Source organism: Gigantopelta aegis, chromosome 10 (genome assembly GCF_016097555.1).
Source record: "Gigantopelta aegis isolate Gae_Host chromosome 10, Gae_host_genome, whole genome shotgun sequence".
NCBI lineage: Eukaryota > Metazoa > Mollusca > Gastropoda > Neomphalida > Peltospiridae > Gigantopelta > Gigantopelta aegis.
In genome coordinates, this window is record NC_054708.1 from 50,978,878 (window position 1) to 51,000,495 (window position 21,618).

General features: G+C 34.6%; 1 protein-coding gene across 1 annotated transcript in view; it reads right to left on the reverse strand.

Moving 5' to 3' along the window:
- Positions 1-4,961: 4,961 nt before the first annotated feature.
- LOC121383680 (protein glass-like) overlaps positions 4,962-21,618 on the reverse strand; it is a 38,665-nt gene continuing 22,008 nt past the window's right edge. Inside the window, exons 2-4 of the mRNA XM_041513773.1 lie at positions 20,962-21,159; positions 14,054-14,906; positions 4,962-5,797 (exon numbers count right to left, since the gene is read on the reverse strand). Of these exons, the coding sequence (XP_041369707.1) occupies positions 5,498-5,797; positions 14,054-14,906; positions 20,962-21,159 (1,351 nt within the window). The 3' untranslated portion in view covers positions 4,962-5,497. The remainder of the gene's footprint in view (positions 5,798-14,053; positions 14,907-20,961; positions 21,160-21,618) is intronic.

Here is a 21,618-nt window from a genome sequence, read left to right on the forward strand (position 1 = left end):
ATTGTCCCGTGCCGTTGCTGGGACTCGAACCTGTGGCACCGAATCGCCTGCAGATTGGTGGACTAACCACGATGCGCTCTGAGCTATCGAATCATCCATAAAAAGGATGTTCTTTAACTCAACCACATGCATGTATGTATGTGTGTGTGTGTGTGTGTGTGTGTGTGTGTGTGTGTGTGTGTGTGTGTATGAATGTATGTATGTATGCAGGGCTCACCAAGTGGCTACAACATTTAGTCTAGCTAAAGAATAATTCTTAAAATAACCACATTTTAATAATTTTCAAAGAAATATTCTACATATCTAAAAATAGGCCAACCAAAAGTCGTTCCAGTGCAATCCCATTGTATGTGTGCGCGCGTATGCGCATGTAAATATGCATGCATATATGTACTTTTATTTCAATATTTTAATTAATTAATAAAAATAATAAAATAACAAGAAAAACATATTTAATAATTTTACTGTATTTTACATAATCACCTACGTTCATTTTTATATGGTTGTATGCAAATTCGAACTTTTGTGACCTCAGAATGGCCTTCAATAATTCAAGTAACATTTTCCAGATTCCTTCCGATTGGGAAATAACTAATTGATAAATAAGTATAACAGTATTCCTTAATAGTAATACTTCAAAACGAGATATTATATCATATGGCGTGGTAATTTGTAAGGGACAGCGTTTGTGACGCACAGACCCCTTCAAACAATATGCACGTGCAACTCTTCCACGGAAGTCATTAAATTCACGTTTCCAGACCGGCCAGAGTGTGTCGCCCCCTGGATACTGTTTTCCCAACAGAATACTTGTTTACGATTGGCGGAAATGCGATATATTTATAGAGATACCTAATCGACTAATTACAGACCATCACACGAGATATTGCGAACTTTAACCTCGGTCGAGATTAGTGCGATTGCGCAGAAATTGCAAATTCGTTTGACATATGGCCGCCGAGATGTTCTTTCCAAGCTTTCGGGGAAATATAAGATATTATCTTGGTCGATCGATCTGATCCGAGAGAATAACATGTAATTAAAATGGCATACGCACGTTTAACACTTGGTTCTTTGTGTGATAATCCTCTTAATTATGTTTTAAAACATCAAGGTGTATAAGTTTTTTTATTTGGGTATCGAGTTGAAATAGACTTAATCAATATTTAAAAAAAAACCCAAAAACAAACAAAACCGAAACTGTTGGGTTTTTTTTTTTTTTTGTTTTTTTTTAACTAAAGAGGAAGAAAAACACTTCATGTTCATATTTTAATTCGTGGTTGGATGTCTATAAATTAAGAATTTTGTTATGTGTGTGCATTTCGTATTCAGTTGGTCGTGAAAATAAAACAGTTAAAATATAATTTGTCAAAACTGGCTGGTCGCCGATGAAAAAGACCCAACACTGACAAAACTATTTTGCATTCTGGGTCGATTTTGTCGCTCAAGCGTGTCAGCGACGATTCCATGGGTTGACGCACAATTGAGTACGGGGTTAAATTATGTTAAATTAATGTACTCATTTGGGGTACTTATTTTTACTGCGCATTGCGATATGCAACACGGAATTGAGTACACATTTGAACAGCCTATTTACACTTCTTGTGTGCGGGCTAAAATATTCACATGGAGCAAATCCAGTGATTTCTATTTTACTTTCTAATTTAGGGAATGATATTGCGGCATTTAAATAAACTTTCACTAAACTGTGCAGTTGTGGAAGTGAAACCAAACCAATCAAATTGTATTAGACAAATAATTTTTAAATATATAAAATATAAATCCGTAATATTTTTTTAAAAGTAATTAATACTTGTTGCAAACTAGCTTTTGATTGTGTTAAGCACAATGTGAACCGCAATTGATCAAATCAATGGTTTCCCAATGACAACAGTTATACTGTCCATCCGTTTGTACAACAAGTATTTAGTTATTTCCCGGAGTGCGATGAACCGTCTACAAATAATGATGATTTCTCGCTCACTGCCTTCATGGTCGGGTTTACGATAGATATAATTGGCTGGGCGTAGATCGAGTGGACAAACAAATATTTAAGTTCCGCATTTAAACGAGCGATTTGCTGGTAATTTGTCGCACGGCTTTAAATTACACACAAGAAAAGGGGGGCTTGAATCAATAGTCGCACTCCCCGCCGCTTCCCCTTGGCTCTCGTGACATCCGACCCGTGCACTTCAAATCCGCAGCCCCAGGCGCGCGCGTGCGTTCGCCCAGACGCAGACGTCACCCGCCACCATGTTCGTTTGAAAAGCTGACTTGCATGTTGAATCACGGGGTTTGTCTTTCCATTTAGTCGACTTTAGGAGTTAATTTCCCATGGTGGAAAATCTTTTAAGAATGGGTGAAAGAAAGAAGACTTTATCGTTTCGCCTCACTAAACATGGTATACGTAGAACTGCCGTTGGGATAAAAGGAAGATGCAGCCTATACATAGAGCTGTATGTATGTGTTCATCTGGATAAATTGCATGGACTGACTTAATTTAAACATACAAGAACCATGTACATACAATATATTTTATAAGCATAATAGTTATGTGTATACTGAATGTAGTTTAAAACACCCGGTTAGATATATTTTAGAAAGAAGTGCATAATTTCAGTGTATGAATGTGTGTGCGTGTATGTGTCCATAAATACATTGCATGTATATATATATATGTGTGTGTGCGTGCGTGCGTACGTGTATGCGTGCGTGTTTGTGTGTTTGTATGTATGTATGTATCTATCTATCTATATAGTTATAGTTATATATATAGTTATAGTTATATAGTTATTTGAAAGTAAAAAATTAACTACTAAGCAGTTACTGTTAGTTTGTTAGTTTGTATACACCACCACCGGCCTCGGTGGCGTCGTGGCAGGCCATCGGTCTACAGGCTGGTAGGTACTGGGTTCGGATCCCAGTCGAGGCATGGGGTTTTTAATCCAGATACCGACTCCAAACCCTGAGTGAGTGCTCCGCAAGGCTCAATGGGTAGGTGTAAACCACTTGCACCGACCAGTGATCCATAACTGGTTCAACAAAGGCCATGGTTTGTGCTATCCTGCCTGTGGGAAGCGCAAATAAAAGATCCCTTGCTGCCTGTCGTAAAAGAGTAGCCTATGTGGCAACAGCTGGTTTCCTCTCAAAATCTGTGTGGTCCTTAACCATATGTCTGACGCCATATAACCGTAAATAAAATGTGTTGAGTGCGTCGTTAAATAAAACATTTCTTTCTTTCTTTGTATACACCAGCAAACGTTTTGAAACAACAATTTGGATACATACACCAATCGTAAACCAAACTGTTCTAATGCAGGCAAGATGTTACTAAAAGTTTCGAATAGGTGAAAACATTTTCGTGGATGTGTTGGATAGTGGTGTAACGAGAACGATTTACCGTTCTAATGCAGGCAAGATGTTACTAAAAGTTTCGAAAAGGTGAAAAAAATTTAGTGGATGTATTGGATAGTGGTGTAACGAGAACGATTTCTCAGCCATTCGCGAACGCAGTCTCGAATATACGCTTTGACTCCATCAATATACGTAGAAGACCACGGGTATTTGTGAATCTTCAGCTGAGATTTATGCATGCCAACCCCTGGCCAAAGATAGAAATTACAAACAGGGTAATAATTATCAAGAGGACTCATTTTAAATATTTTTAGTTAAATTTTTGTGTTACTTTCATCATAATGTGTCCATGGATGCATTTTTGACAACATTCACACCCATACAAACCACACCCATGTGCGAGTTGACGGATAACACACATACGTTTATGGAACCTTTGCTGATCAAACCTTACAAAGACCCTCATTTGAATAAAGGTTTAGCTATTCAATTTTTCACAAAATTAGCTGGTTTGAAAATTACCCAAAAGGATCGCGCCCCACTTTTGTAACAAAGGAAAAACCGGTGTATGAATACCAAGCATCATTACAGCTAAACCGTTTCCAATGTTGGTGAAAAAACAATTGTAATTATTCAAAGAACATATTGGCTATCACTAAGCTTAGGAATTCACTCCTTATTCCAAATTATTAGCCTACAAACATGGATCTATGTAAAACCAAAGAACGAACTCTATGACCGAGGTACACAAGGGAGCAAACTGTATTCTGCTGCCATATATAGAGATTATTATACGAGCTTGTGTGTCGTACTGAGTTTACTAAACGAGTGTCAGGATTATTGTATTTCCCGAGCGAAAGCGAGGGTAATACATTAATCCTGACACGAGTTTCGTAAAATCAGTACAATTCATACGCGAGAGTAATACTTTTTATCATCCACATTATTCAAAATATTATTTTCAAGAATAACAAGCTAGGACCATGTCAAAACGTTTTAAACATAACTAAAAAGAGACTACGAAACGACGTCATTTTGATAAGCGTTTACACTGGGGAAGCCGCATTAAGTTATGACTTCACATCACAATATTACGTCATTCGTTGTGCACGTTAAATCATTATGACACACGTATGTCATACTGGTTATATTTCCCTGAATATCTTGAACTATGTGGATAATAAATACGTTTATCTGTTGTAAAATACCCATACTATACTCAGTATAGTTGATGTGTCTTCAAGACTGTGATTTGATAATGGTAACAACAAAATACAATAAACACCTCGAATGTTTTATATGAATTCATCTACATGTTATGAAGAATTTCCAAGCTAGCCTTCTCAGTTTTATACCTTACTGGCTTAAATGCCCATCAGTTTGTTTATTTCTTCTCATAACCATGATTGTTGGGGGTTTTACTGATAATACGTCGATTTTTTTTTTTAACTTTAAACAATTTTAGAAGTTTTATTCTACATGTCATAATCACAAAATATATCAAAATTATGTAGCACTATGGTCATGATATTAGATTTCAGAAATAGATCAACCAAGACTGAAATTTTATGAAGAAGTCATATTGCACAATTACTGTTGTTGTCACATTCCAACAAAAAAGATAAGTTCGGCGAGGATATCATAATCTTTAAAACGGATTATGTAGTGAATGATTTGAATTGTTGCTGCCAATACTAACATTTCATTTCTTAGGACAGTAGGACGCAAGCCTGACTTGGTGAATCAGGTACAGCTGTTATAGAGTAGAAGCAGGTGGAGGAGGGGCAAATACTGCATCTTGTCATGTTCCCAACCATGAACAATCATGATTAAATAAAATGCCTTGATTAGGGCCGTAGCTAGCGGGGACGATTTGTTTTTACTAGTTATTGATATTGATGGTTTAAGTATGTAACCTCCCTGAAATGACTGCAAAATGGTATTTCAGAGCTTCTAGATTTCAAAATTTCCTAGGGGCCATGCACACGGACAACCTAGTATATTATGTCTTTCATTTCAAGAATTCATCTGCCCACCCACTCAAAAACAAATCCTAGCTACGGTCCTGTTCATTGCTATTTCTTGACAATTTTTTTGCCAACCCACATGCCCACCCTTCCAGAAAAAAATGTCAGGGCCGTGATTATCCATTGTTGGAATGCACTCGCATGTGTCTGTTTAAATTGCCTGACTGTGAGAACCTCAGAAGACACAGTTTGCACTGGTATGGTTTTTCTCCACTGTGAATTCGCAGGTGCTTCGTCAACGTGGAGCTGTCGGAGAAAGCCTTTTTGCACAGGCGACAGCGGTACGGTCTCTCCCCGGAGTGTGTGCGCATGTGCGTCGTGACGGAGGAACTCTGGGAAAAGCGGCGATCACATACGGGGCACCGAAACGGCTTTTCCCCGCTGTGTGTTCTGATGTGCGCCGTCAGATTTGCTGCCTAAAATATAATATATAATTTGTTATGAAATAATCACTTTGACTATAAAAAGATAAGTAATCATTGTGCTCCAGTGGTGTCGTTAAACAAATAAGCGTTACTTTATAAAGATAAATAATAATAAATGACTGCAAAATATAAGCAAAATGTTTTTGTTTCCAAGGGGTCGTTCACAGGATTTAAATTGTACACAAATATACAGGGCTCAATTTCACAAAACACCGGAAGCCTAGTTTTGCACGTAAACATAAATCTACGACTAAACCACAATTTTATTTACTATTATAGTACAACAAATATACTAACATTTAAAAAGTACACGTATTTCATTTTCTTTTGTACTTAAAATGCTCCATCTTCTGTAATGATGTAAATTTCTTCGTGAAATAGATGCCAAACACTTGTAAGTGTGACTGGTATAACTGCTGCGTAAAGTTACGGTGTTTTGTGAAATAGGCCCCAGGACCCATATTCACAAAACATCGTAAGCCTAGTTTTACACGTAAACGTAAATCTACGACTGAAGAGCTATTCACGAAACAACGAAAACGTAAGTTACGTGTAAAGTTGAACGTAAATATAAGAGTGCCTCACGTTGCAACTAACGCTGCACGTAAGTTGTGTACATATTATAAATCAAGCACGATCGCCGTTATTTACTATTGTTTTTGTTGGTGATCGAACGAATGTTTTCGACTCGGCCAATTTCTCCTGAGTTATCTTTTCCTTTTTAAGAAATATCCTCAAGTTCGTACCAAAACGCGGATCCCCACCAATACCAAAATGCCATGGTTCACTGTTCGCGATTTTATTGTTAGCAGACGACAAAAAAAATTGCGTTTTGCGATTTATTATTTACTCGGTAGCCATCGTTTCTAATGTGTTTTTATTAATTACTCCAGTGAGAGTGTTAAATCGTAGATTTACGTCCAACTAAGTTACGTTTACATTTACGGCCGTCTTTGAGAATAAGGTGCTTCTTGCACGTAAACGTAAATCTACGGCAGACGTAAGTGCTAGTCGTAGACGTAAATTTACACTTTTTTTGTGAATATGGATCCAACAACACGATCGAAATCGATTACACTGACGTATAGTTGACCTGACAAGCATTTGTCTGTGACACGTACGTTAGCCACAAATGCAAGGTCTGTAAATAACTTTTAGTCAAAAAAGATGTTAGAATTTGCTTAAAACCTGGTCTTTGAGGGTATGTAAGAAATAGAATACCGTGTCCGTTAGATACCATTTATCTCACAACTTTGTTTAAAAACGTATCAAACTAGCTTTCGCTATTTAGATACATTTTAAAACAACTCGTTGTGAGATAAATGGTATCTAACGACCACCCATGTATAACTCTCTATTTACCGGATGGAGAGATCGACGCTGAAATGCGCTTGACGATCTATTTTTCGTTTGAAAGAGAAACGTGTGTGTGGGGTTTTCTCCCAGGAATAGATCTAAAGGGGTAATATGGGATCTGGACCCTGTAGGATTTGTAGTACTGATATATATGGGTCACAGTTTGGTCGATATGTTTTTAAACACAAACGTTAACATGGTCGCCTATGGGATTTTATTTGGTATAGTCATACCTGAAATGACACTTTCTTCCTAGTTCATTTGCACTGAACCACTAACAGTTTCGAGTTTGCGTTTAACCTGGATTTTTCGAATCTAGCGCAAATAACGGGATGCCCTACATTACCATATAATATTGCCCAGAATATATTTGATACTAAAATAATTATGAAATGTGGGATTTACCTACCGAAAATCGATTGAAAAGTACAAAGTAATATTTTAAAAAGATATCTAGAAATTTCAAAGAGAGTATCATCAAATGCTGTGCTAGTGGAAATAGGTAAGAATAATTCATATGTGAAATATTTCAGCCGTTGTATAGAATATTGATGTCAACTGTTACATATATATTCATATAGATATTCCAACGTTTGTTAAGACAGATTAAACGGTATGACAAAATGGGAAATAATAATTGAGTATCATGTGTAAGAACACTATTGTTTTTTCAAACAGAATTTGCTCAAGAATGTAACAGTATCAAATTATTTATTATGTCTACATGTACAAAATGAATCTATGTACATGTACAAAGTGTAATCTCAATCAAGTTGAAGATGAATATCAGTTTCTTTTAACATGTCCATATTATAGCTTAAGCAGGGAATATGTTTTATCATAATAATTTATAATAAATCCTTCAAGAGACACGTTTAATTAATTACTTTCAAACCAAAGTGTCAAATGTATCACATGAATCTTAATATTGTTGTTTTTAAAGAGAAATCTGTCAGTTTATATATATGTATTGTATACATTGCGCACTACTTATTTGTTTTGTTTTTTAAATAGTTATCATGGTCCTGTGGCCTTCATAACTGACTAAATATCTTGCTGTGTAAATCAAAAGACGAAAACCGGAACTTTTGGTAAACCTTCAGATGTCAGTATTCAACGAATTATAACCGGCCACAGATCACAGTTATCTTCCCATTTGGTTGTCCAAAATCCGGAAATGTTTCCTCGCATGTAGTCTGCTGTTTGACTGTGATTATTTCATGGCAGACAGCTTTGAAGTGGCAACTATTTGACTGAAGTTGACCGGGGAGAGCATGTAGTTTGTAAACATGTGTAATTTGTTGACATTGAAGACTTGTTTGTGATAATTCTGGCTCATGCGAAAGTAGTGTTTTTTGTGTAAAATGGGTATACTATGGCCAGGTTTAATGGGTGTGTTTATTTAAACCAATATCCTTGGAGAAAGAGCTGGACAACAGGGGTTGTCCTTTTCAGGGTATGTTTCCCACAGGCAGACAAAGGTACATATAAAAATCCACGGACCTGCTGATATTAATTTAAAAAATGTTATAGCCACTAACGCTATATAGAAACATATAGCGTAATTAATTGTGGTCTGTGGCCAACCTTGATTACTACTTATAGATTGCAAGTGTATGCCCTAGGAGAGGTCGCCTTTGTCGCGATCGGTCATTAGCTAATACCTGTATATAGAATTTGCATTACACTGACATAATTACAAAAGCTTGTAAGTCATTATTAGGCAATAAACTGTATACCAAACTAACACGAAAATAAACTGTATATTAAAAGAATTAATATAAAAATATAGTCAGAATAATCATTATTACATGACAACATTTTCTAAAAGGTTATAGAAAACAACAACAAGCAATTACTAGTACTTATATTATTCAAAGTCATATTGTCGGTCACAAACAAAATTGTTACCAATACAGAACGACGGGATCCAATAGACATTACCCATGGATGTTTAGTTATCCTGTGTAAGTGTAGGGCTTGGTGGTTTGGGATTTATCACAAATAAATCATTCATAATTGTAAAATAATAATGAGTGTTTTAAAATAAAAACATAAACTAAATGCCTAAAAATCCAAATGAATATTGTCTTTACAATACCAGTTATAAGTTCAAAATTCGGCAAAGTAGAGATGATCTCATAAGTTGCTTTATGTTATACAATGTGCAAGGCTACACCAAAATTGATCTAATTCCCTTATATGGTGAAATAAATAAGCGATATATATATATATATATATATATATATATATATATATATATATACTTTCAGTCGTTTGAAACAAAACGGAACTTTTCTTATATTGCCATATTATGGACGTTTTAAGTTTTGTAAAAACATTCTTCAATTGTGAAATATTCCTACAACGAACAAAAAAACCAGGTTTCAAAACACAATGCATTTAATTTGATATTCAACTGCTACCGTTTTCAGGACTAATTTGAAACTAATTGGTTCTGTAGTATGTATTAAATTCCAAAATAATATGTTTGCTACGCACGAAGAAATACAATTTGCATTCAAAATTGAGATGCCCGTTTAACACGTTAAACTAATCCTTAAAAGCTCATGATGGAAGCATATTTGACTGCATATACATGTCGTATATACGTGTATATATACAAAAGGACTGGGTACAAATTATCCAACTCATATTAGATATTCGTCGAATCTAGAATTCAATAAAGAGTGGGTTCGTCAAGACCATAATTACATTGTATATACATTTATATATAATTACAACGACTTCATCATTGTTGACTTACTATAGTTTGACACCCAATAGCCGGTGTGCATTTGTTGTAGTGGGGTGTCGTTAAACATTCATTCATTCATTATTGTTGGCTGTTGTGTTTTGTTTTGTTTAGTTGTGTTTTATTTCATATTCGATTTCCACACACATATCATACTAAAACAATTGAGTTTTACTACATTTTTTAAAAAGGTAATACCTTTTCAGTTTTATCATTAAACTGTTTCAATGAAAGATTTCTGAATGAACAAAGATAATTTTTACTAAAAAAAACCTTTCTTGGCACATTATGGAAATTTTGTTTTCTTTGAAATTTATAAACCATTAAATATTATTTGAACATCATACGCAAATTTAGTTTTGTATTCAAAAGTGATAACATGTATTGATTCTACTATGGTAAATCATGAACGCATAGCATAGCAACGGCTGTCACAGCTTTTCCAACAAATCTCCTAGCTACTAGAGACGACATTAAAGCGACCAGAAATGCATTGTATATAATAGTGTTGTTATAAGTTTGATAAGCACGTGGGCTGTTTACGACAGAAAATTACACAACTGACATCATGTAGACGATCGGTGTTCACAAAATAACAAAGAAAATATATCCTCTGACTACTAACATTAGGACGATCAGAAATCCACTGTATATAGTTTAATACATTTCATAAGCACATAGCTTATTTACGACAGAAAATGACATCTTGTAGATAATCGTAGTTCACAAAATAACAAAGATAATCCATCTATCTATTGGCTACTAATAGACATTAAAACGACCAGAAATTCATTGTATATAGTTTAATAACTTTGTAAGCACATAGAGTGCTTACGACAGAAAATGACACCATGTAGATAATCGTAGTTCACACAATGACATAGATAATCTATCTATTGGCTACTATAGACATTAGAATGACTAGAAATGCATTGAATATAAGTTTAATTAATTTCATAAGCACATAGCCTAAATACGACAGAAAGTGGCACATCTGACATCATGTAGATAATCGTAGTTCACAAAATAACAAAGATAATCTATCTCTTGGCTACTACCAGAAATCCATTGAATATAGGTAAGTTTGATAAGCACGTGGCCTGTTTAGGACAGAAAATTACACCTCTGACACCATGTAGATAATTGAAGTTCACAAAATAAGGAAGATAATCTATCCCCTGGGTACTACAGACATTAGAACGACCAGAAATTCACTGACTATAGTTTTGTAAATTTGATAAGCATGTGGTCTGTTTAGGACAGAAAATTACACCTCTGACACCATGTAGATCATTCATTTCATTTCAACTTATTTTCATGCTTATATACAATTAAGGTTCAAGCACGCTGTCCTGGGCGCACACCTCAGCTATCTGGGCTGTCTGTAGGTAGTACTAAACCAAATAACTTCCAGCTGGGTCAAAGTTCGAGGTGCACCGAACTTTTGATAGAGAAGTGAACACCACAAGTCCTGTGATTGGTTATAAATGTGAGTGTGTTGGTTGTAAAAAATAATAGTTTCATCTGGGTAAAAAAAATGTGCCATTTTATTTCATCTAGTACCAATGTGTCAAGTAGCCTTGTGCTTGAAACATGTATGGGGTACCTGTAAAAAAAAGTACTCGAATTTTGTGCGAAACTAGGGTAGTCATAGACGCTACCCGTTATCTCAGAAACGAGCAGCTTGACCCCCATTTTTTTCTGATTCACTTTAAGTGTAAGGGGTGGTAGTATTTATATCCGTGGCGTTTATGTCGGTTGATACGTTGCAGGTAGGAGTTTTAGCCACATATGTTACTATTGTCGTCTATGGGATTTGATTTGGTAGTATTACACCCTATAGCACATATTCAGTGCATAATAAAAAATATTATGATTTTGTCATTTTATTTAATTAAACTATACTGGTTGATTAATTAGCCATCACTCGATCATGCAAGTTCACAATGACCTTGACCTTGACAATAATCTCTGTACATGGCTCAGAATGGAGTTTGAATCAAAGTTATCACTGAAGAAAAGTTTGTTTTGGCCTATAATTCGTACTGTAAAGATTTCAATAATTTCTTTTTACATGGTATTTGACTTGCCATATACAACTGCTCTTAAATATGGTATTATATATAGGCAACCTGAACTAAGATTTTAATAGCAATTTATTTTTATATTAAAAATAGCATGTGCCAATAGTGGGTTAATGTCTTTAGTTTCCATTAACATTGTTAATGTTTTATGTATGAAATTCTGAAAACTCAAATTTGTAAAGAAGTTGATTTTTATTGTCATTTTGACATATTTATAGGGTGCTAAGTTATATTTTAGACAAATTTGTAGTTTTATGCAAAATTTAAAGTAAATTTGAAGAAAAGCTTGACCAAAAACATAATTAAATTTGTTGTCACTATTGTGCCTTCTGTTCTTATTTGTACATAACAATAAGGTTGTTAAACATATACTTAGATCTCCAGATCATTTTTTTTCTTAATAATCACTTAGTTAGCTCTCATGAAAAGCATTTTGAGTTTATACTAGATTCAGAACCAATTTTTTTCAGATTTGATTATCTGCCTTGGATTAAGTTGATAATTTATTTTATTGTTAAAGCTGTATTACCTAATGTTACTAGCTAAATAAAATGCTGGATTACAGATTGTAGGAATACATCTAATGTACATATTGTATTCATCCGGATAAGAAAATAATGCAAGAAAATAGATGTTCGGGTAATTTTGTCATTTAAAAATAGTTTTTTTCAGTAATTAATCAAAAATAAATGTGTTAAAGCTGCATGATTATTCCAGATATCACAACTATTAAAACCTCCAACTACAGTAGGCTATAAATAAAATATAGTCAGGAATATTGGTGGCTGCCAATAGTTTTGATGGTTCATTATGAAAATCAGCATGGCCGATGGATTTGAAATTCCCACACCTGGTAACTTGAAGACACCCACACCCAGCATACAGGATTTCCGCCCAACACTAATGTACAGGACATTAAGTCATTACTTCATACAGGTACAGTCATGTTTGTGTTTCCTTCTTCAGACAGTGTAGTTTTTTAATACTGATATTTCTTTGATGTGCCTGTTAAGGTCTTCAAAATGTAGGGGCCAATCAAGTGCATGTGTTTTAATGGAATGCTTTAAAGGGGTAGAGGTACTCTGACTATCTTTGTTGTCTCTACATATATACCTGAGTACACACACCCAACTGAAAGTAAATATCTTCAGGAGTTTTATTTTAAAACATTTTGTTGTTTAATATGACATATTGCATTTGTACAAAACTGTGTGCAATATATAAGCCTTATGAGGTGTACATTATATTAGGTTGCACTGTAGAAACAACAGTTTCAGTGAGGTTGTCAGTTTATGTCAGAATACACCAGACCCTGGTTGTCATAAAGACACATAGCTGGACACTTTTTGAAAAATGTATGTTATCAGTATAGGTAGTACTAAACCAAATAACTTCCGGCTGGGTCAAAGTTCGAGGTGCACCGAACTTTTGATAGAGAAGTGAACACCACAAGTCCTGTGATTGGTTATAAATGTGAGTGTGTTGGTTGTAAAAAATAATAGTTTCATCTGGTTAAAAAAAATGTGCAATTTTATTTCATCTAGTACCAATGTGTCAAGTAGCCTTGTGCTTGAAACATGTATGGGGTACCTGTAAAAAAAAAGTACTCGAATTTTGTGCGAAACTAAGGTAGTCAAAGACGCTACCTGTTATCTCAGAAACGAGCAGCTTGACCCCCATTTTTTCTGATTCACTTTAAGTGTAAGGGGTGGTAGTATTTATATCCGTGGCGTTTATGTCGGTTGATACGTTGCAGGTAGGAGTTTTAGCCACATATGTTACTATTGTCATCTATGGGATTTGATTTGGTAGTATACACCCTGTACAGGACAGTGGGTTAGTTGTTAGTGAGAGAAAAGAAGGGTGTAGTGGTCTTACACGTACCCACTGAGTCGTTAAAACTCCTTCTGAGTGGGAGATAGCCGGTACCAGGCTGCGAACCCAGTACCTGCCAGTCTTATGTCCGATGGCTTAACCATGACACCACCGAGGCCGGTGTGTAATGTAGATCATTGAAGTTCACAAAATAAAGAAAGAGAATTTACCACTAACCTGAGAGAAGCTCTTGGAGCACGTGCAACATTTGTAGGGTTTCTCCCCGGAGTGGGTCCTCAGATGGGTCTTCAGCGTGCTCGGCCGAGCGTACGTCTTTCCGCAGATCCGACACAGGTTCGTCTTCAGGGTGGAGGGGTCGATCTCGGGTGGGCCGGGAGGGCTTCTGTCTGGCAGGAACTTCCGTTTGATGTGTCCCATAGAACAGAACCTGGCGTCGTCCTTGAAGTTATCCAAATGTTTACAATAGAAGCCTCCCCGCCCGTCACACAGGGTGCGGTACTCGCCGGGAAACCCGTACGACGGGCCGTAGTTGCTGGTCGGTGTGTACCCGCCGTACTGGTTCGGCATCGGAGGTGCCTGGTTCTGACTGGAGGAGTGATACTGCCCCAGCGGCGGAGTTGGGGGCTGGGCGGGCCACTGTTGAGAGGGCAGGTTGTTGTACTGCCCGCCCCCGAGACTCGGCGGCATGCCGACGTTCATGCTCATAGACACGTTGACGCTCATGGCAGGGAAGTGGACGCTGGCCTGCGGAAGCGGCTGTCCCGCCGGACTCTGACCCTGCTCCGCGTACTGGTTGTACTGCGGCGCCGGCGTGCCGTACGCGTTGTGAAACATCGGGCTGTTGTGGCTGACGGTGTAGCTGAAGCCCGTGGGCGTCTGTGGGTTCATGACGCCGCCGTTCATTCCTTGACCGCAGCCAAGATGCGGCATAGATGGCGGCGGAGGCGGCGGCGGGGGCGACAACGGCGACAGAGATCCGTTGAACTGGGGATGCACTACCGCGTGTTTCAGCGACAGTAGAGCATCAGCAATATCGTGAGAACCCTTCTCCTTAAACACGTTGAAATCTCTGAAAAAAAAGAGAAGAAAACACCAGTGACAGTTTTCGTTGTTTTTTTGTTTTTGAAGTAAAATTAAAACATTAATTTCTTTAAGCAAATGAGTAACTGACCGTAAACGTTAAATTTTGTACAACCCGGGCTGTGGTAGCCTGTCGTGAAAAAAAAATTAAAACAAATTATGTTCCTTTAATTGACCATAAACGAACGTGTTTAGTTTTGGGTTTTAGCAGACGTATTAATTTTGTTTTTGCACGGGGTTAAGTTTTCATTCTGCTTTGGCCAAATCTTGTCCTTTCACGCAGCGTTTCAACTGGCGATGACTGTCACTCTTGTGAAGTCGACTTTATTGGTTATTAGTAAGTGGAAACGATGAAGTGTATGTATCAGATATCCTCGGTGTGACTTTCCTATTAACGTAAATCACCTGTAATCCCCAACGCAAACAGCGTGTTAACACTGGTCAGAAGCCTGTTTTATGAGGGAGCTCTTCACGCAGGAGGTGTAAACAGAAAACACTCTCGCGATCTTCCGCGTGACCTCATCCCTCATTAGCCGGACCGCGCGGCCGAATCGGGTCTTGTAGAACCGTTGTCGTCTTTATTAACACCGTACATCCAAATCCTGTTACATCGCTTGACACGCAACCGGAAACCCTTTCCAAAATATATTACCTATAATATTTACCTGTTTAAGAATACAGTAAAGATGATATTAAATGTTCAATGTTAAATAATTAATCCCCATTTAAATATAATTCCAATTATAATTTTAAATAGCCAAAAATATATTTGAAACATAATTTTAATATAATTTGGATAATAGTTTACATTCATTTTTTAATGTTAAATCTTTGATAACTCGTAATAATATTTTTTTTAAATAGGGCCGAATTTACGAATCCAGTTTTTCTTAAACGCTGGTGTTTAAGCATTGTAAATATATGTAGTTACACGCGTGTAAGACATAAACAGGTGTTTAAGCATTGTAACTGTATGTAGTTACACGCGTGTAAGACATAAACAGGTGTTTAAGCATTGTAACTGTATGTAGATACACGCGTGTAAAACATAAACAGGTTTTTGTAAATGCGGCCCATAACGTTAATGAGGATATTTAATTTAAAAGCGGCAAACTCTTGTTTTTAAACACTGCGTAGTTTTCACTATTAGAGCCGCTTTTTATGACTAAAATAAGACAATACTTAGATTTTATTGTTTACATTATCCATTACCGGACATCCGAAATGTATGTTGTGATCCTGGTCTTTCTAACACCATGAAATATTTTTTTCATATTTTTCAAACCGCATGTATTTCGGAGAAGTAGCGGTTATGACGACGAGCTCTAATCTACTTTGGAAGGGTGTTTCAACGTCTTGTTTCACTCTACTGTAACTACATTCAAATGTGTTACAGGTTTGTACGGGTCTTTGACTTTAACTTTTAAAAATAATACTAATATAATATTAATTTTGAAGTAGATTGAAATGATTTGCTCTAACGCTATATTCAAATAATACTAATATAATATTAATTTTGAAGTAGATTGAAATGATTTGATCTAACGCTATATTCAAATATGCCATGAAGTAAAGATGATTAGAATGAACATCATACTTAATACATTAGGTTAATACATTTATTTAAAGAAAGTATATATCAAAGAAATAATTATTTTAAATTTCAAGGCAGCTTTCAAAATTGATGAAACATTTAATTTTCATGTATTAAATAAATCGTTTTATTACGGTATTTGAGTCTTTATCGATTAACATTAATATATTTTTTAATTAATTAATAGATGGATGAATAATTGAATATCGACTGAACGAATGAATAAGTTGATACACAAATTTGTGTTCCTACTGATATACTATACTAATGAGATAAATGAAACACTGTCAGTATTAATAACATGCCTAACCCTCACATCAGTCCCTTTACTTCTGGCTTAAAAACAAACAAACAAATAAATAAAAACAACGGACAGACAAACAAAAACCAAACAAACAAAACACATTACATACTTCTTAGTCTTTTTTTTTTTTTTTTTTTTTTTTTTTAATTAATTATAAATAATAAATACACAACCATCACCCCCCAAAAAAACCTACAAAAAACCCCACAAAAAAACCGAACAGAAACAAAACAAATAACAAAACCTAAACAGAAATCATGCAGATAAATAATTCGAAGAGTTCGAAGAACAATACAATTATCAGTCTAAACCTATGTAAATATATACATATTATTACAGCATTCCCTTACTATTTGAAGATTGAAAAAAACAAAAAACTTTTTTAATTGTATTCAATTTATTTAACCTAGACGGATTCTCTGTCTCCAAGCTGCAATCTCGTACACATATTCTATAACATCGATCATTTACTAACGCAATAAGCACAGAGCTTAAAGGGACATTCCTGAGTTTGCTGCGTTGTAAGATGTTTGCGACTTATAAAATATTTCTACGATTAAACTTTCTACGATTAAATATATTTTCTTGTTTAGAATATCAGTGTCTTTCTGGTCGTCTTAATATTTGTAAGAAGCCCAAACTAGATTTCGTCTTCAAATAATATATATTTTAGGAAATAAAATGAAATTTAAAACAGTACAAATATTAGAACGTTCAGAAACATTTTTTAATATACAGCCGCTAATATTTTATGCAGAAAAATATATTTGATATTTAATTACAATCGATACAAAAGTCTCTGTTTGTCGATAACATCTAAAACATTGCAGCAAACTCAGGAATGTCCCTTTAACAGTTTAAACTAACTTGCGTGTATCAGCTATCAACCGATATTGTCCACTGCCTCGACATAACAAAGAACAATTTTAGTCCACCATGGCGAATAATAAAAAATGGTGTAATGTGAAAAGAAAACAAGTAATGTGGATAATCTATTCTCAGTGGTTAAATACATAAAATACAGAGATTGTGATAATGTTTAAGAAACTAAAACAACCATAAGCTTGTTACAATATATATACAATTCCGATTGAATGTTTTTCGTCCCGTGCCGAACACCATTTACGAATGAAAAAACAAAATGTGTGTTTCCGGAACCTTTTTCAATGTATTTGTTTATTATTATTTGTATTGTATTAATATGTAAGCGAAGAGAGTACATACGTAACATTTTTATTTCTGAACCCATAGGGGTTAACAATAATAATAGTTTTTAAAAATAACAAAATAACATAATTATTTTTTCAAAAAGCCGACTTACCCTCCCTAATGTTTTTCGTCATACAATGTTTTTCGGCTCACAGATTTTGGAGGGCTTTATCTATTCACAACTAACTGATCATAAAAATATTGTAAAATAAAATCATAACATAAAGAGTAATATGTACCAAATATTATATTAGAAACTAAGGGAAGACGCTCCACAATAAAAGATCTACGTCTTGCCTTTGTTTTTAAATCCGTTGCTCCAAAAAATGTGCTTAATGATATATCACATTTCAAGTAGTAATTATCTATCTAATTGCGACTCTTAGCTTCGAAAATTAGAGACGAAACCTACAACGGGAATTATAGGCTTTTGTCGCCGATCTGTTTTATAGATTTGATATTTACTAAGTATATACCTAAGATCTTGATATAACAATTGTGGAGCGGTGATTGGAACAGGAAAACCACAGTAGGCTTATCGAATCTCCCATCCATTGAGTCACTCCAATCCACTAGACATTTCGTTTACTGATAAATTATAAATACTTTAATGTAACTTATATGTTCAAAGAATTCATTAGGAGTACACATATACTTTAAAAGCTGTGTGGTGTTTTCCTTCTTTTATATATAATGAAACAGGAAATTCACGAACAATAGTTATTGTTTAAAATGCATATGCATATCAAATGTCTATTAACATGCATACATCCAAAATAAATAAATAAATAAATTGATTCATTTATTCATGCATTCATTAAAAATATATGTAAGCACATCACCAAACCTTTCTGAAAGATTGATAACAAAGTGATTGGATACGGAGATGCATATAATGTAATTTCTTCCACTTCCGACTTTTAAAGAAATTTTTACGAATTACGCCTCGGATTACGCACACATTTAAACTAATTTGGAACGCGGATAAATACTGTGATATATATATATATATATATATATATTATATATATATATATATTTTTTTTAAAAACCTTTGGTAAATATATCGCAAATAGTAATATTACTGATCACGACATCCCAAGTTTTCCCATTTGTGTGAAGTTCTAGTGTTATTACTATTTGTGTAACTAAGTGCTATGTTCGGAATATCATGTTTTGTTCGGAACTGGGTTTAATTTAGTACTTGATATTTAACATTTTATTATAGCAATTATAAATGAGTTTCTAACTATTTTATAAGCCGATATACACACAGACAAAAAGGCGATGTGTGCAATACTATTTTTCTACTACATTCCATATAAAATAATATAAACTGAATGAGTTAATATTTGTTTATTATACTCAAATACAATGGAATAATAAATAAATATGGTTTATTGGTTTCAAGAAAAATTACAATTTTATCTTCATGAAATTAATATTTTTGGTATCATCAATTAAAATCAATAATTATTTCTTGGACACGGTATAATTTTCATCTTTGACATATTTCAAGCCGAGTACTATATCATCAATACCTTAAATTTTAAATTATTATAACCTGTAACATTTAAATAAATAATTTTCAAAGCCAATATTGTTTGAGAGAGACAATGTGAAACGCGCAATAGTCGAATGAATGAATGAATGTTTAACGACACCCCAGCACGAAAAATACATCGGCTATTGGGTATCAAATTAAGGTAATGCAAACAAATAAGGTGATGATCAACATCAATATAAAAATTCAAGATTTAAATAGAAACAGTGTAAAGAACTGTGCAAAAATACAAATATCACAGATAGATACTGACTTTTACTCAAAATTGGCCATTCTCAAAGAGAATGTTAACCCCTGCACCACGATGAGGTTACAGCACGCGCAGGGGTTCTCAAAGAGAATGTTAACCCCTGCACCACGATGAGGTTACAGCACGCGCAGGGGTTCTCAAAGAGAATGTTAACCCCTGCACCACGGTGAGGTTACAGCACGCGCAGGGGCGCAATAGTCGATACATTTTTGCCCACACATATCTCTGAAATTCAATATTATTTTGGGGAACATAAAGTCCAATACACAACAATGTTCCTCTTCCCCCAGAAAACATGTTAGAAATAACAGTTGACCGTATAAAAATTGTCCTATTCAAATAATTTCTTTTTAATTCTGTGTGGGTTGTTGTTTTTCATTTTTGTTTTTATTTTTTGGTGTGTGTATGTTGTGGGGTTTTAAAAAAAAAAAATATATATATATTAGAGATCTGATAAACATAACTGTTATATTATTAGATAATAATAAGCAGTAATATTAAACATTTTATTAAACCTTTGTCATCAGTAATATATTGGACTTTTATTTCCTAAATAATTACATAAAATTATGAATAAAACAAATTCTAAACTAAACGATAATGTACATATATTTACAATTAGCAATCCCGATATTTTTTTATTACATTTACTATCAGTTTCAGTTTTATATCGAATGAGCTTCATTAAATGCAAGAATAGTTTAACACGCCAACATATTTAAAACATTCATTTTGTTTTGTTAAATGATTCGTTCTTTGATGTTAGTTATAATTTAGGCATAATCATCATCGTCGTCATCATCATTAAAAATTACTATTGTGATTACACTCAAAATGAATTGAGAGTTCTCCTAATACCTTTTATTATGAATTATTCGAAATGTCACTGCGGAATTAACAGTAAATTAGAGTAATGTAGACTTGTTGGTGAAGCGGAAGACGATAACGCTAAGAAAACGAATGACCAACATCATAAACGTTCTGTTGACAATTCCAAAATGTGATGAACCTGATATTTTTGTCAAAGACTTCGCACAAGGCCTTCTTTGAAGCAATATCATTAAATATTGAAAACAAATGATTTAATTTATGTGCATGTCTACAAATGTCCAACTGTACTTACTTGTAACCTGGGCAAGGTGAGAAAGGAAAGTAATTGGGGAACTGTTCCAGCTCGAAAGGCGTCAACGGGTATCCATTCATGTTCAACTCCGACGCAACTCGGGCCGAGTCGGAAAGTGGCGAGTTTCTGTTCGGCGACGTTCGCCAAACATCTGGATAGTTCGCGTTAGAGCTGATGTACGAAGAATCCATTGACATTCTGGAAACAAATGGTTTATTCAAAATATATTGAATTGTAATTATTCTTGTATAATTAGTCCATTTAATAGGCGGTAGAATAAAAGTGACAAATAAATTTACGAAAATAGCTATTAGGTAAATAATTATGTTTGGATTTTGTTGACTTTTTGTTGGTGTAAAATATGAAGATCATGGTTTATGAAAATGAAAATAAAATAATACCAGCAGGATTTGTATTTCAAAAACATAACTGTATGAGCTCAGGCTATTATTAGAATTACGTTTGTAGAATCTATTTGTGAAATATTATGTGTTAAATTTTAATTTAAAATGATTTAAACAGATCATCGAATTGAAAAATTAAATACAGATTGCATATTTTACATATACATACACATACACATACACATACATATACACATACACATATACACATATACATATACATATACATATACATAATTTTATTTGTGTTAAA